We start from the raw sequence: 16,463 nt of genomic DNA, 5'->3' as shown, positions 1-16,463 counted from the left end.
TTGCTTAGACGCATAAATTTTATTTCTCAATTTCTTATAGAGTGATTCCTACGTGAATTCACTTTAAATTAGCTTAACATAGTGCTAAATTTATTACTTTAAATTTCGGTTTATTCTACCTTTATAAATGTTGTACATAATTTATCGAATTGTTGTGGTTTGGTACATTGCGGTACGATTTCAAAGCTTAAATTCAACTTATCTTTCAGAAACAACTTAGACACATAGATTTATTAACCGACTTCTTCTAGAGCGATTCCTATATGAATTCACTTTAAGTTATCTTAACATAACGCTAAATTAATTACTTTGAACTTCGAATTATTCCACATGGACAACTAAAGGAGAATGAGAGAAAATATTTCTTTTTTCAGTAATAATATCTCAGCCTCTCTCGCCTAGCTTCTTCTTCCAACCCTCTTGACTACATTATTCACAACAACAACAAAAATTCACTCTCCCCACAACATATAATACTCTCATTCCTCTCATATCTTCCTCTCCAACATCCAACACAATCCTCAACATTCACTTTCCTCCCTTCCTCCACGCGACATCACCAACAACATCTCCTTCCACCCTCAAAATCTACTTTCCTCATCACTACGACAACCTTCATATCTCTCATACCATCTTCCTACTACTGAAACCTCAACCTTCATTTTTCAAACCTTGAAACACTTCCATCCCTCATTACTACCTCTTTCACTTCACCATCAACCATCAGACGTTCACATCACTACCCCATAAACTTCAACGGCATATATTCGTTACAACATCTTCCACTCTTCTACTCCATCAAACTACACACACATCATAATAGTTTTTCTACTACATACAGCACGACAACAACGAACCTCACTCTCTTTTCCCTCAACACCAATACAAACACGAGATTAGACCTCCGCTACAAACAAAACTTTCTGTCGCCAACAACTTAAAACAAACCATCGACCACCATTTTCACATCTGACCGCTCTCCGTTTAACCATCGTGAGTTGGAGAAATTTTGTTGAGGATAGTTTCTTTTATCATGTTTAGTTTGGTTTGATTTTAGATAGTTTTATTATTATCTTTTTATTTTTTCTAAGAGTAAAAGGGAGATGAAGTTGTTTTTGTTTTTTCTATTTTCTACAATAATAATGTGAGATGAGGAAGAAGAAACTTTGTTTTTTATTATTCCTCTCTCGGCCTAGTAGCACCGAGCCAAGCCATTTTTCTTTATTTTTTTGTTTATTATTATTATTATTATTATTATTATTATTATTATTATTATTATTATTATTATTATTATTATTATTACTATTATTATTAGGTTTAGTTATTTGGGTCTTAGGCTCCATTCACTAAGTTTTTTACACCCATGTTTCATTTTTGCACTCTTTTTGTCTTATCATTGTTTTAGATTTGTTTAAATTTTATTAAGGAATTTATTATTGACTTATTTAGTTGTTTATTTGATTATTTTTTAATTTGTATTTTTGCATTGTGATTTTAAAGCTCAAATCTAATTTAGCTTTCAGAAATTACTTAGACGCATAAAATTTATTGCTCAATTTCTTATAGAGTGATTCCTACCTGAATTCACTTTAAGTTAGCTTAACATAACGCTAAATTCATTACTTTAAATTTTGGTTTATTTTACCTTTATAAATGTTGTACATAATTTATCGAATTGTTGTGGTTTGGTATATTGCGTTACGATTTCAAAGCTTAAATTCAACTTAGCTTTCAGAAACAACTTAGACACATAGATTTTATTAACCGACTTCTTCTAGAGTGATTCCTACATGAATTCACTTAAATTTATCTTAACATAGCGCTAAATTAATTACTTTAAACTTCGAATTATTCCACGTGGACCACCGAAGGAGAATGAGAGAAAACATTTCTTTTTTCAGTAATAATATCTCAGTTTCTCCCGCCTAGCTTCTTCTTCCAACCCTCTTGACTTCACTATTCACACAAAAAAATTATTTTCACTCTCCACATAACATACAATAATCTCATTCCTCTTATATCTTCCTCTCCAACATCCAGCACAAACCTCAACATTCACTTTCCTCCCTTCCTTTACCCGACATCCCCAACAACATCTCCTTCCACCATCAAAATCTACTTTCCTCATCACTATAACAACCTTCATATCTCTCGTACCATCTTCCTACTACTGAAACCTCGACCTTCATTTTTCAAACCTTGAAACTCTTCTGTCCCGCATTACTACCTCCTTCACTTCACCATCAACCATCGGACGTTCACATCACTACCACATAAACTTCAACACCATATATTCGTTACCACATCTTCCACTCTTCTTTTTCACCAAACCAGACACACAACATAATAATTTTTCTACTACATATAACACGACAACAACGAACCTCGCTCTCTTCTCCCTCGGCACCAATACAAACACCACGTTGGACCTTTGCTACCAACGTAACTTTCTGTCGCCAACAACTCAAAACAAACCACCGACCACCATTTTCACATCCAACCGCTCTCTACTTGACCATCGTGAGTTGGAGAAATATTGTTGAGGATAGTTTTTTTTATCATGTTTAGTTTGGTTTGATTTTAGAGAGTTTTATTATTATATTTTTTTTATTTTTCTATGAGCACAAGGGAGATTGAAGTTTTTTTTGTTTTTTCTATTTTCTACAACAATAACGTGAGATGATGAAGAAGAAACCAAAAAGGAAATATGTTAGAAAGATGTTTAATCCACCAAATAACAATCAAGAACAACCTCCTCATTCGATAGGAGAGAATATGGCCACAACAAATGTGACCAAAGTAATGCCTTCTATAGCAAGCACGATGGCAATACCGTCGAGCGTGTAAACTAGATCAGTATTATCATCCCTCGTGTGAACACATGGGCAACCAGACACCCCAAGACCAGTAGGGGCTAGTAGTTTTAAGCCTTATGTGTCTAGGTTTACAATGCCAATGAATGGTCGCGAGCAACCATATGGCATGCCAACTTCTAAGATGGAAAATTTGCATAATAGTACATCAACATTTACTGATCCAATGGAGACTATAATTTCTCCGTTACAAGGGTCGGGATCGACCATTAACAATTTGGGTCAAAGCGCCTAACCCCCAGGGATGGGATTTTCTGCCTAATTACTCGCTTTCACAACCAATTACGCGGCGGTTTTAAGGCATCAAATGGATGAAAGAAACCATGAGATGGTTCATATGTTTGCCCAACATATGGGGACGATATTCAATCCTCTAATCTAAAATACTATCCAAAATAATCAGCAAAATGCTCAGACAAATCAGCAATTGGCAGCGCAGATGACGTGAATTACAAATTTCTTTGGCGCTCCTCAAGCGCCAGTTCGACAACCTCGTCGAGAATGGAGGGTAGAGGAGACCCAAAAATAAATCAGGTCCAACAGTTTCTACTAAATGGTGTCAAAGTGGACCAGGGAAAACCCCGTAGGGTCGAATAACAAATACATAGGGAGAGAGAAGCCCCAAGAATAATGATGATCAATCGAGATTAAAATGCTGACGAAATCATTCATCAGTTTCGACATGACGAAGTCACAGAGGGTAATAATTTGGCATCCCTGTTCGAAAGGATTATAGAGCAAAATGGGGTAAACATAGGCCTGCGCAGGCCAAACTATACATCTCATTTGTCTTGATATGTGCTGCAAACTAAACTCCCTAGGGGGTGGAAGGTCCCAAAATTCTCTGGTGATACCAGCGAATCTACTATCGAACACATAGTCGGGTATTTGACTGAGGCTGGGGACATTGCCAACAACGAGAACTTAAGGATAAGATATTTCCCTAGTTCCCTAAAAAAATGCTTTTACTTGGATCACCACACTCCTAGCAAACTCCATCCATGATTGGACTCGTTTGGAAAGACTAGGGCACCTAACTCTTAAGAAAAGGATACTGCAAGTAAGAAAAACATAAGGGAAATCGTAGCGTACGTAGAAATGGATGAGGATAATCAGGAAATATATAGTGATCTTATAGGTTTCGACGAGAGCGAAATCGATTTAGCCGAATTGAAACAGGGGCCACCTTACTCTTGCAAGTTTCTTGCACCTGTGACGAAGTTCCCTAAGAGAACATACACATTTTACGTGATGAAGTGTGATGAGATCTTTGATTTTCTAGTCAAATATGGCCAAATGATATTTCCAACCGACACTAAAACATCGCCGTTAGTACAATGGAAAAATGAGGCTTTTGCAAGCATCACAATGTTTTAGGTCACAAAACCTCACAATGTTTTCTTTTTAGGGATGTTGTGCAAAATGCTATTAAAGACGGAAGGTTGAAGTTTGGTGACAAGGGAAAATCCCATATGAAGATTGACTCAGACCCCTTGCAAGTGGAAGATGCCCATTACGCCGAACCTGCCGATGTAAATATGACCGAGGCTGCTGAAGGCCTTCATAACAAGGGCCATGTGATTGAAACTGCTGAGGGTTTCAAACAAGGTGTCAAAATAGCTGAGGCTACTAAAGGTATCAGGGTTATATTGCAGAAGATTGGGATTACTGATGGTCCCAACATGCAAGTCTACATGATTGAACTAGGTGAAGATGTTGACATGAGGGCACATGAGGAAAGAAACCAGCGAAGCGAAGATCAAGTGAAGGTTCCTTATCCTAAAGAGGACAAAAGTTTAATTGGATTTATCCACCACTTCCAGAGGAGGAAGTCTGAAGTGATGTTATGCCCAAGGTGCAGTTGCGTCTTCGAAAAAAGGGCTGCTGGGAATATCTAGAGAGTTCAAATTTCCCGTCATAGGGGAAACTGGAAGGACGCTAGGAACCGGTATGTTTTCAAAAAAAGGTGAATCCCTTGAAGGTAACAACGGGGAAGCCCAAATCTCCATAGGAATATACAAGCCTCATTCAAGCCCACTATTGATACCTCTAGGGACAAATGGGTGAGGCCCACTGAAAAATAGGACCAAGGTCAAGAGAAGTGTAGAAGCTTCCAGTTCGTTTGAGGATCTGCCATTGCTTACCTAAAAGAGTTTAAGATGACGAAACAACAGGTTTATGGATCTGAAAATTACAAAGGAAAAAATCCTATGTCAAGATCTCAATGGAGGAGACATCAGAGGAGAAAGAAAGCTAAAAGAGAAGTGACTGGGAAAGACATGGCAGAGTCTAGCACTAACCAACCTCAATTTAACAAGGAGGTCGAAGACAAAAAGCCAGTAGGAAGGAAGATTTTCTCTCCTATAATGGAGAAACCCAAAGAGAAGACATCAGAGAAACCCCCAGAAGATGATGATATGTTAATTGATGACTTTGAATCAGGAATATAGTTATCTCTAAACATCAATTGCAACATGGTATCTATGTTACCTAGAGAATATGATCAGGTAATAGAGGTCGAAGAGACCGAAGAAATAGACAAAGCAGAAATGGATAAACACAGACGAATGTGCTATTATGTGATGAATAACAGCTGTATTGAAGAGCAAAATATGTTTTTCGAAAGGCCGAATGAAGGAATGAAAAACCATCTAAAACCTTTATTTGTCAGAGGCAAAGTGGAAAATGCTGGAGTCAACAAGATTCTAGGAGATGGCGGCGCGACATCTACCTTAATGTCGCAGTTCATGTTAAGGAGGATTGGTAAATTCAACACTGGCCTAAGACCACATAATATGGTTTTATCGAATTATGAAGGCAAAATTGGCCATACTCTGGGAGTGATTCAGGTTGACCTAATAGTTGGGTCTTTTACAAGGCCAACTATGTTCATGGTCATAACATCCAGGGTCTATTACAATCTACTTTTGGGTCATGAGTGGATTCATGGGATAAGAGCAGTGCCATCTTCGCTCCATCAATGGATTTAGATCTAGAGAGATGACGACATAGTGGAAAACATTGAGGCTAACCAAAGTTATTTTATGGCTGAGGTTAATCATGTGGATAAGTGCCATTTTGACAAGAATTTTGCGAACATTGCTCCTTGGTGCCCTACGGGTTTCGCATACATGCCTTATGATAAGAAGTTTTACTTTCTAAAGCTACACCCAAGCCATGGTTTCAATTGGGATAGAGAGATTGTGGGGGAAGTAGACAAATTTGAAGGGGTTCCAGGACTCCGACCTACTGGTTGGGGAGACGAAGATAACGATTATGTCTGAATCCAGCATGCTGGAAAAGATTTTTGCTTACATAGCCGAAAACAAATTAAAAGCAGCCTTAGAGGCCGAAGTAAAGTACATGGTTGTCGGAGCCAAAGAGACTGAAGTACACCTTGAAGTGCCTGGTGTGGATTTTGAACCAGAGCCCTCTGGTAAACAGCATGGCGAGGTGACTAGCCAGAGGCTCGACGCCATCTATGATGACGAGCCTTTGGATTTTGAGAAGGATCCTGTGGCACCTAACATCAAAATGCTAGTGCAGGATCCCCTAGAAGAAAATGATTTGGGAGATGGAATAAGCAAAAGGCCAACATATATCATCACCAACCTTAGCCCATAATTCAAGGTCGAAGTAATCCAACTCTTGAAAGAGTACAAATACTGCTTTGCTTGGGATTACAGTGAGATGCTCGGATTGGATAGGGATTTAATGGAGTTAAAGTTTCCTATAATGCCTGGAAAAAATCTAGTCAAGCAAACTCCAAGGCATTTCGCACCAGAAATCCTATCGAAAACCAAAGAAGAAATCAAAAGGCTTCTCAAATGTAAGTTCATATGCACAATAAGGTATGTCAAATGGATTGCAAATATTGTTCTTGTTATAAAAAAATGGAACTTTGAGGGTTTGCATTGACTTCAAAAATTTGAATGTAGCAACCCCAAAGGATGAATACCCAATGCTAGTGGTAGAAATGCTAGTCGATTCAGCTGCAGGTTTCGAGTATCTTAGTATGCTTGATGGGTATTCTGGATATAATCAATTTTTTATTGATGACGAAGATGTCCCTAAAACTGCGTTTCGGTACCCAGGAGCCTTGGGCACCTATGGATGGGTGGTCCTACCTTTTGATTTGAAAAATGCTGGGTCAACTCATCAAAGAGCAATGAATTCTATTTTTCATGATTTCATTGAGACTTTTATGCAGATTTACATTGACGATATTGTTGTTAAGTCTGTGTCAAGCAAATGTCATATTGACCATCTCCGACATTCATTCGAAAGAATGAGGAAACATGGTCTGAAGATGAATCCTCTCAAGTGTGCGTTTTGTGGGCAGGCATATGTTTTAAGGATTTGTGGTCCATAAGAAGGGGATTAAAATCAACCAAAATAAGACCAAGGCCATAATGGAAGCGAAAGCGCCATCAACTAAGAAGGAACTACAGTCATTGCTGGGAAAGATTAACTTCCTAAGGAGGTTCATCTCGAACCTAAGTGGCAAAACTCAAGACTTTTCACCTCTTCTTCAACTGACAAAGGAAGGTTTTGAATAGGGACAAGAACAACATGAAGCATTCGACAAAATTAAAGAGTATCTTGTTCGAACTCCAATTCTATCACCTCCTTGTAGAAGTAAAAGTATGAGGTTATATATTTCTGCATCTGATGTAACTATAGAGAGCATGCTTGCTCAAGAGGATGAAAATGGCATCAAAAGAGCCATTTATTATCTTAGTCGAGTCCTTAATTATGCACAAACTAGGTATAGTATGGTTGAAAAATTATGCCTATGTTTGTACTTCTCTTGCACTAAATTAAAGCACTATATAAAGTTCGTGGATGGGTATGTTTCGTCTCATTTCGACATGATAAAATATATGCTTTCTAAGCCAATCTTACATAGTAGACTTGGGAAATGGGAACTTGATTTAACTGAGTATTCTTTGACCTACATGCCTTCGAAAGCTATGAATGGGCAAGTAGTTACAGTTTTTATCATTGATCATACTATGGCTGAAACGCCCCAAGCCTTTGTAGAACTTGAACCTTGGAAATTATATTTCGATGGTTCTAGTCATAAATAAGGAACTAGTATTGGAGTTCTAATCATTTCTCCTTACAAAATTCCAACAAAATTCTAGTATCGGATAGAGGGTTCCTGCTCGAACAATGAGGCTGAATATGAAGGATTGATAGTTGGCCTCGAAATCTTATTGGAATTGGGGGAAACTAGAGTAAAAATAAGTGGTGAATCTAAACTGGTTGTCAAAAAGACAAATAAAGAATATAAATGTGTCAAAGAAAATTTGATCATGTATTTCGTGGTAGCAAACAGACTGCTGCGAAAGTTTGACTACGTAAACATTAGGCACATCCCTCGACAAAAAAATCACAAGGAAAATGATTTAGCCCAAATTGCTTCTGGGTAAAAAGTGTCTAAATAAAAATTAGAGGATTTAATTGAAGTTCAAGGAAGAATAATGGAAACTAATTTATCTCCATCAGATTTAGAAATGACAAAGTTGGGATTTGTAGGCGGAGAAAAATTTAAAATACTGGTCATAGATAACTTGATTGACACATATTGGAGAAAGACAATAGTAGATTATCTGGAAAATCCAATGACATATGCAGAGCGAAAAATAAGGTATTGTGCTTTAAGTTATACTCTTATGGGAAATGAATTATTCAAAAAGACGCCTGAAGGAATTTTACTAAAATGCCTTAGTGAAAGTGAGGCATATTTGGCTATATCAAATGTCCATAATTGGGTATGTGGGGCTCATAAAGTTGGCTACAAAATGAAGTGGTTGTTATTTCGACAAGGAATGTATTGGCCTATAATGTTGAAGGACTGCATTGAGTTCGTTAAAGGGTGCCAAGTATGCCAGGTACATGCAGGCATTCAACATGTTTCTGTAAGTGAACTACATTCTATAGTAAAGCCTTGGCCCTTTAGAGGTTGGCATTGGATTTGGTTGGTGAAATTCGACCGACTTCATCTAAAGGTCAGAGGTACATTTTAGTAGGTATTGATTACTTAACTAAAGGGATTGAAGCCATGCCTTTGGTGAATGTTGATCAAGAAGAAGTGATTGAATTTATCTAAAGATACATAATTTATAGGTTTGGAATCCTTGATACCATTACAATTGATCAAGGATCAGTGTTCACTGGTCAAAAGATGCAAGAATTTGCTAATGAAATAAGGATTAAACTACAAACGTCTACGCCTTATTATGCTCAGGAAAATGTTCAAGTCGAAGCAGCAAACAAGGTAGTGATTAGGTTAATAAAGAACGTCTCCTAAGGATTGGCATAAGACTCTAGATCAAATTCTTTGGGATTGTCGAACGTCTCCTAAGGAAGTCATGAATGCTACGCCTTTTCGTTTGAGTTATGGGTATGACGCAGTTTTACCAGTCGAAATATATCTTTAGTCAACTAGAGTTCATAGGCAATATAAGATTCCGTCTGAATCTTATTGGAATAAGATGATTAATGAACTAGTTGATTTAGATGAAGAGAGGTTTAAAGCCTTAGAGTTATTGAAAAGACAAAAGAAGAGACTAGAGAAAGCATATAATAAAAAGGTCAAAATTAAAACATTTTCGATTGGAGATTCGGTATGGGAGGTAATCCTACCTATGGATCGAAAAGATAGAACGTTGGGTAAATGGTCCCTAAATTGGGAAGGACCTTTCCAAATTATCCAAGTTTTTTCGAATAACGCTTATGAAATCGAAGAGTTAGCAGAAAATAAAAGACAACTGAGGGTAAATGGGAAATATTTAAAAAAATATAAACCTATACTTCAGGAAATTAAGATATTAACATAATAGATGCATGTGCAATATATAAGTCAAAATGGTAAATTAAAAGGACAAAATGGCTAAGGTTGTCCATTACAAAATTACATTACCCGAGAATTCCGAAGTCATAAAATAACATTTGACGTCCAACTAAGTGCAAAAGTAAGTTGGGAGAGAAGCCTTCATTCAATTTTATTTTGCAATGGACACCTGCAGGTGGAGTTCGAGGACAGGCTGGCCAAGAGTAAGAGTATCAATTTCAGTTCCCAATTGTTGGGCCCGTTCGACATGATAGATGCCCACGATAATCTCTTTGTCAAGTTTTTGGTGATCAAGCTATTGAATCTCGTCTTGACAATCCTTGGCCTTTCGAATCTTAGCATATAGTTCCTTAATCTGTTCTTCCCAAGTGGAGATGTTGGTAGTGCAGGTGTCAAATTCTTCTTGATTTTGAGAGAAGGATTTCTCTAGAATTTCAACCTTAGTAGTGGATTCAATAGCTGCATCCCATTTTGCTGCTTGGGTTTCCTTTTTCCTCTCAATTTTGGTCGAAGCTTCTTGCTTGCGCAAGAGATCCGCAGAGACTTGATCAGGAAGAAACCCAAGTTCCACTATGAAATCTGCAGCTCCTGACGAAATGCTTAAAATGTCAACCTTTTTAAAAAAAATGATTCCATAACTAGAATTTGGGTTTCCCTCCAGCACTTGGATTATGTTGACATTGAAAGCTTGCTCTCTGATTTGTTGGAGGAGTTGGTCAGCAGTTTCGAAAGCAGAACGACTACCAGAGGCAGTTGAAGAACTAAAGCCTTTTTCAATGGAGGTGGCATGTGCGTTCATCGTAACCTTTAGATATTTAGATGGCTTGTTCTTCTTCAGATTATCTAGTTCCTCTTGAGTAAGAGGACTATTGGTGACTTTAAAAGAGATTCTTGTGAGTGCAAATATGCCCAGTCCTTATTTTAATGATGTCAAACCTTTCTAATCTCCCACAACGTGTCTTTGGAAATTATCATCATAGTTTAAAATGCATTCATCCTCTAACATGTTCAAAATATAGGTTCAATGTGTCCGAGCATATAGGAGCATATCATAGATGTGAATCATGCACTTAATCATAGTAAATATCCTAGGTTCATAGGAGATCGGTTTAAATTGGTCAAAATACATCTCAAAATTCATTTTTCGGAGTTTAAGTACTGTGAGTCGACTCATGACTCAGAGCAAAACTCTCGGGTCTGAACAAGTCGAGTCACGGGTCGACTCAATCCTGGGAAACCTAAATGAGTCGACTCATCCCCTTCTTACATCGACTCATTGCCTATTTTCATTTTAACCATGTAGCCACGGGTCCGAACAGGTCGAGTCGTAGGTCAACTCAACCCTAAATTAAACTCTATTTGAGTCGACTCATCCCCTGTTTGAGTCGACTCATCGCCTGTTTTACTTAATTTTCTGCTATATAACTTTGCAGAATATTTTTGTAATCTTTGTTATTTGGTCCATGCAACATATAAATATTCATGTGTCTCTTCTTCACAAAATAACAAGAAAAGTGAAAGATATACACCAAAGTGCTCATCATCTTCATTCTTTATTTCATTTCTCAATAATCACACATAATAATCTTTGTTGAGCATTGTGCATTGCTATTGTGATAACATCCAAATAAGATTGATTTATCTTAGTTTGGGTTGTGGCTTTGTGTGGGTTTTTCTTGAATAAAACCATTGGGGTTTTTTCCTCCAAGAATTGGGGTTTTTTGCACTAACCTTTGCTTCGCAGATTCAGCCGAGTGAAAAGTTTGAAGAACGGAAGGTTCGGTCAAACAAGTAACGGTAACTGGAGGATTGTGAAGAAAGCTTAGGGTTCAAGCGACTTGCGTTCGAAATCAGCCGAGCTGACGTTTTTGAGAACATGGCATTCTTGCAATAAGGTAGTGGTAACCGGAGGTTTGTTCGAAGCGCTTGAAGGACTTGGTTCAACTCGAATCAATGGGAGATAATAGAATAGGATCCGTAACAACTCTAGGGGTTGATTGGTGGTGATCATTTGGTCTCTTGTATTGACTTTGCAACATGTTAATAAAAACATCTCAATTCTAGATTTAGAATTGAGGGCAGATGTACCCTAAGCAAGGACGATAGGGGAACTGCCTCAAGAAATCCGATCTTGTTGTTTCTATCTCTTAACTCTTTAAATTATGCATTAATTACGTTTTATATGAAATTAATAGTAAAATCAATATCGCTTGATTGTTGTGCATAGTAATTGTTCGATAAATTGTTGTAATGACTTTGATTGCAACTGAGTAAAATTTTGCACATTCAATTTGAGTCAAATTGAAACTTGGTGTGGAGTGCACACCAAGTGTTCGATAAAATTAATCTCACACAAACTTAGTAATATTGTACTTGATCTCTTATTGTGTTTAAGCATTATTAGAGGTAACAATATCAAGGATTATAGTGGTTAATCGATTGATTTAGATAGTGGTTGGTAATCTCTATCTTAAGTAATTCCATTCGGTTTCATGCATATCCGATCTTTCCATTAACAAATCGTTTAGACGATTATAATCTAGGGTGCTTCCGCAACCGTTGAAAACATTTTTAAAAAGAGTTAAATTTCAAAACTGATATATTCAACCCCCCTTCTATATCAGTACTATCGTCTAACAAGTGGTATCACGAGAGCCGATTCATCTAGTGCTTGGCATATACCTTTTTAGAAAATGAGTAACGATCTTAAAGAGGAGTACAATAGGGCGCCTATTTTTAGCGGTGAAAACTATAGTTATTGGAAAGATTGTATACGTATCTATATCAACTTTATTGATAGGAAAGTATGGAAAGTAATCCAAGATGGTCCTATGGAAATAACCATGACCAATGCAGATGGTTTTGTTATACCTAAACCTAAAGCACAATGGAATAAAGAAGATGAGAAAAAATATAGCTATGATTGGAAATCCAGAAATATGCTCATTGCCGCTTTAGGTGTTGATGAGTATTATAGGGTTTCCCATTGTACTAGTGCTAAAGCTATGTGGGACTCATTGCAAATTACTCATGAGGGAACCAATGATGTCAAACTAGCTAGAATCAACATTTAACTCAAGAATTTGACCTTTTTCATATGGAACATGATAAAACCATTGTCGATATGCAAAAGAGATTTTTTCATCTAATCAATCGGTTAAATGGTCTTGGTAGAAATACCCCTAATGATGTTGCTACTAATAAAATCTTAAGATGTCTTAACAAGGATTGGCTACCAAAAAGTCACCGCGATTAAGGAAGCCAATGATCTAAGAACATTGGACATGACAACATTGTTTGGCAAGCTTCAAGAGCATGACCAAGAGCTCATGAATCTTGAGAAACATGAGAAGAATCAAAAGAAGGAGAAGAAGGAGAAAGATAAGAACACCGAAAGGAAGTCTATCGCTTTAAAGGCTTCAAGATATAAGTCATCCACCAAAGATGCGTGTGAGAGTGAGTCAAGTGATGATGATAAAGATTCGAATGAAGACATGGGGCTGTTCATAAGGAGGTATAACTGATACCTTAGAAAAAATGAAGTCCAAGATTCGAATAAAAATATTGTCAACTATAGAAGACAACCAAAATTCCATAATCGAGAGGAAGGTAAGACAACTATGTCAAAAGGATCATGCTTTAATTGCGGAAAGGTCGGTCACTATAAGTCGGATTGTCCCTTATTGAAGAAAGACAAAGAAAAAAACAAACACCATAACAAATCTAGCAGACCTAGAATAACATACATTGCATGGGAGAGCGATAGTGAGTCCTCAAGCGATGACAACTCAAGTGATGAAGAAGAAATTGTCAATCTTTGTCTTACGGCTCATCAAAAGAAGAAATAGAATGTAAGCCATTCCAAGTATGATCATGCTGATAAAATGACTTATGCTGATTTACAAAATGCCTTTAGTACTCTACACAACGAGGCCAAGGAAGCTTTTAAAAGCTTGGCCTCAAATAAGAAAATTTCCAGTCATTTAGAAAAGAAGATTTCTCACTCCAAAAGGAACTATAACTCTTAAGAAATCCATGATAGAGGCTACTAAAGGCAAAACTAAAGACGACAAGGGATTTTGGTTTAGATGGTCTGGATGTGAAACTTGTCACACTTGGCAAAGAGAGGTTAGAATCCTTCAAGCTAAATTAGACAAGGCTTTATAACCTAAAGTTACCTTTGCTATTGATCAATCACATTTTAGAAGTAACATGAATAATCCTTATAAAAAATACACTTATGTGGTAAAGGATCAAGTTAGCAAAAGCAACTCAAATACAAACTTAAATTGTCTATATTGTTGCAAAAAGGGACATACTATTGCTAAATGTCGATTTAGGATATTCTTAGTTCCTAAAGGCATTTTTCAATGGTTTCCCAAATGAAACCAAAGTTTCACTCACACACTAGGACCCAATGAAAATTGGGTACCTCCTTCCCTTGTTTAAATTTGTAGGTGGAATGTCTTGACGATATGGAGAGAACATGGGTTCTCGATAATGGATGATCAAGACACATGACGGGTGACACTTCCTTGTTCTTTGACTTTATGGTTAAGAAGAAAGGGTTTGTAACCTACGGTGACAATAACAAGGGAGCTATACTCGGAAAAGGTAGTGTAGGTAATCCCACCTCTACTACTATCTCAGACGTCCTGTTAGTTAAAGGCCTTAAGCACAATCTAATTAGTATTAGCCAATTATGTGACAAAGGGTATAAAGTTTTGTTCTCAAAAGATCGTTGCATGATTGAACACAATGATAATAAGAATGATGTGCTTAAGGGCTAGAGGGAAAATAATGTATACATGCTTAACTTGAATGAAGTATCCTTGACAAGTTCTAAATGTCTCGTCTCCATGTGTGAAGACTCGTGGCTTTGGCATAGGCGATTAGCGCATGTCAACTTTGACTTGCTAAATAAAGTTGTCGCAAAAGATATAGTAATTGGTCTTCCCAAAATCAATTTTCAAAAGATCACTTATGTGATGCGTGCCAAATGAGAAAGCAAACAAAGATCTCGTTTAAATCTAAAAATATTGTTTCCACAACGAGACTCATTGAACTTCTCCATATGGGCCTTTTTGGGCCATATAAAAGTAAAAGTCTAGGTGGAAACTACTACAGTTTTGTTATAGTAGACGACTACTCTAGATTTTGTTGGACTATCTTCTTAGCATGTAAAAGTGACACTTTTTCTACATTTGAAAAGTTTTCCAAGATGTCTCAAAACAAATTGAACACTAGCATAATTACTATTCGGAGTGATCACGAAGGTGAATTTGAAAACCACCTCTTTGAGGAGTTTTGTGAAACAAACGACATTGATCATAACTTTTCTGCTCCAAGAACTCCATAACAAAATGGAGTTGTGGAACGTAAAAACCGAATTTTAGAAGAGCTTGGAAGGACTGTGATCAATGAAAAAGGCCTTCCTAAATATTTTTTGGGCCAATGCCATAAATAAGACTTGTTATGTATTGAATAGGATACTCATTCGTCCTATTCTAAACAAAACCCCTTATGAATTGCTAAGGGAAGGAAGCCTAATGTTTTACATCTTCATATCTTCGGATGTAAATGCTTTGTATTAAACAATGGTAAAGAAAACCTTGGTAAATTTGACCCAAAAGCTGATGAAGGTCTCGGATACTCTTAATCTAGTAAAGCTTATAGAGTATACAACAAAAGGTTACTTATTGTTGAAGAATCCGTACATGTTTCCTTTGATGAATCTTATCCGAAAACTGTCGGAGAATGTAGTATTGTTGATGGTGCATGTGTTCCTTTGGAAGACATAATAAAAGATCAAGAAGAAAATCATGTTGAACCCCATCCAGAAAAAGATGAGGAGAAGCCGGATCTTATTTCCGAAAAGAAAGAGGAGGATAATTCTATTGATAACAATGATATTCCTTTGGAATAGAAATCTTCTAAGGATCATCCCATCGATAATATTCTAGAGATATCTCAAAGGAAGTTACCACACGTTCAAAGACAAGTAACTTTTGTTATCACTTTGCTTTCGTCTCTCAAAATGAGCCTAAAAACTCCAAAGACGCATTAATCAATGAACATTGGTTTATAGCTATGCAAGAGGAACTTAATCAATTCAAAAGAAATGAGGTGTGGGATCTTGTTCCTCCTCCGGGAGACCATCGAGTAATCGATACTAAATGGGTGTTTAGGAACAAGTTAGACGAAAACGGAGTCATAACTCGCAACAAGGCTCGCCTTGTTGCTCAAGGGTATAACCAAGAGAAAGGCATAAACTATGAGGAAACTTATGCTCCGGTTGCTCGACTCGAGGTTATACACCTTTTGCTTTCCTATGATTGTTCTCAAGATTTCAAATGGATGTTATGAGCACTTTCCTAAATGTTCACATTAATGAAGAGGTCTATGTATCTCAACCTCCCGACTTTGAAAACCATGAGCATCCCAACTATGTTTATAAGCTCAAGCGGGCTTTGTACGGTCTCAAACAAGTCCCTAGGGCATGGTATGAGCATCTTAGAAAATTTCTACTAGAGCAAGGATTCTCAAGAGGGAAGGTTGATACTACCCTTTTTATTAGGCGTCAAGGAAAACACTCCATTTCAGTTCAAGTCTATGTAGATGACATTATTTTTGGATCTACTAACATAAATTTGGTCAAGGAATTCTCTAAGTTGATGCAGGGAGAATTTGAAATGAGCATGATATGGGAGCTAAATTACTTCCTCGAACTT

General features: G+C 37.1%; 2 protein-coding genes across 2 annotated transcripts; both read left to right on the top strand.

Annotated features, from left to right (window-relative positions):
- The first annotated feature begins 5,347 nt into the window (after positions 1-5,347).
- On the top strand, positions 5,348-5,863 carry LOC127130326 (uncharacterized). The gene has a single exon (XM_051059353.1). It carries the CDS (start codon positions 5,348-5,350, stop codon positions 5,861-5,863), a length of 516 nt encoding a protein of 171 aa, XP_050915310.1.
- Positions 5,864-13,016: 7,153 nt separating this feature from the next.
- LOC127130325 (uncharacterized) lies at positions 13,017-15,658 on the top strand. Its single transcript, XM_051059352.1, has 2 exons — positions 13,017-13,246; positions 15,496-15,658. Exons 1-2 carry the CDS (start codon positions 13,017-13,019, stop codon positions 15,656-15,658), a joined length of 393 nt encoding a protein of 130 aa, XP_050915309.1.
- Positions 15,659-16,463: the final 805 nt, after the last annotated feature.

The sequence above is a fragment of the Lathyrus oleraceus genome, chromosome 3 (genome assembly GCF_024323335.1).
Source record: "Lathyrus oleraceus cultivar Zhongwan6 chromosome 3, CAAS_Psat_ZW6_1.0, whole genome shotgun sequence".
NCBI lineage: Eukaryota > Viridiplantae > Streptophyta > Magnoliopsida > Fabales > Fabaceae > Lathyrus > Lathyrus oleraceus.
The sequence above is the reverse complement of the archived record's forward strand: the minus strand, read 5'-3'. Positions and strand labels throughout refer to the sequence as shown.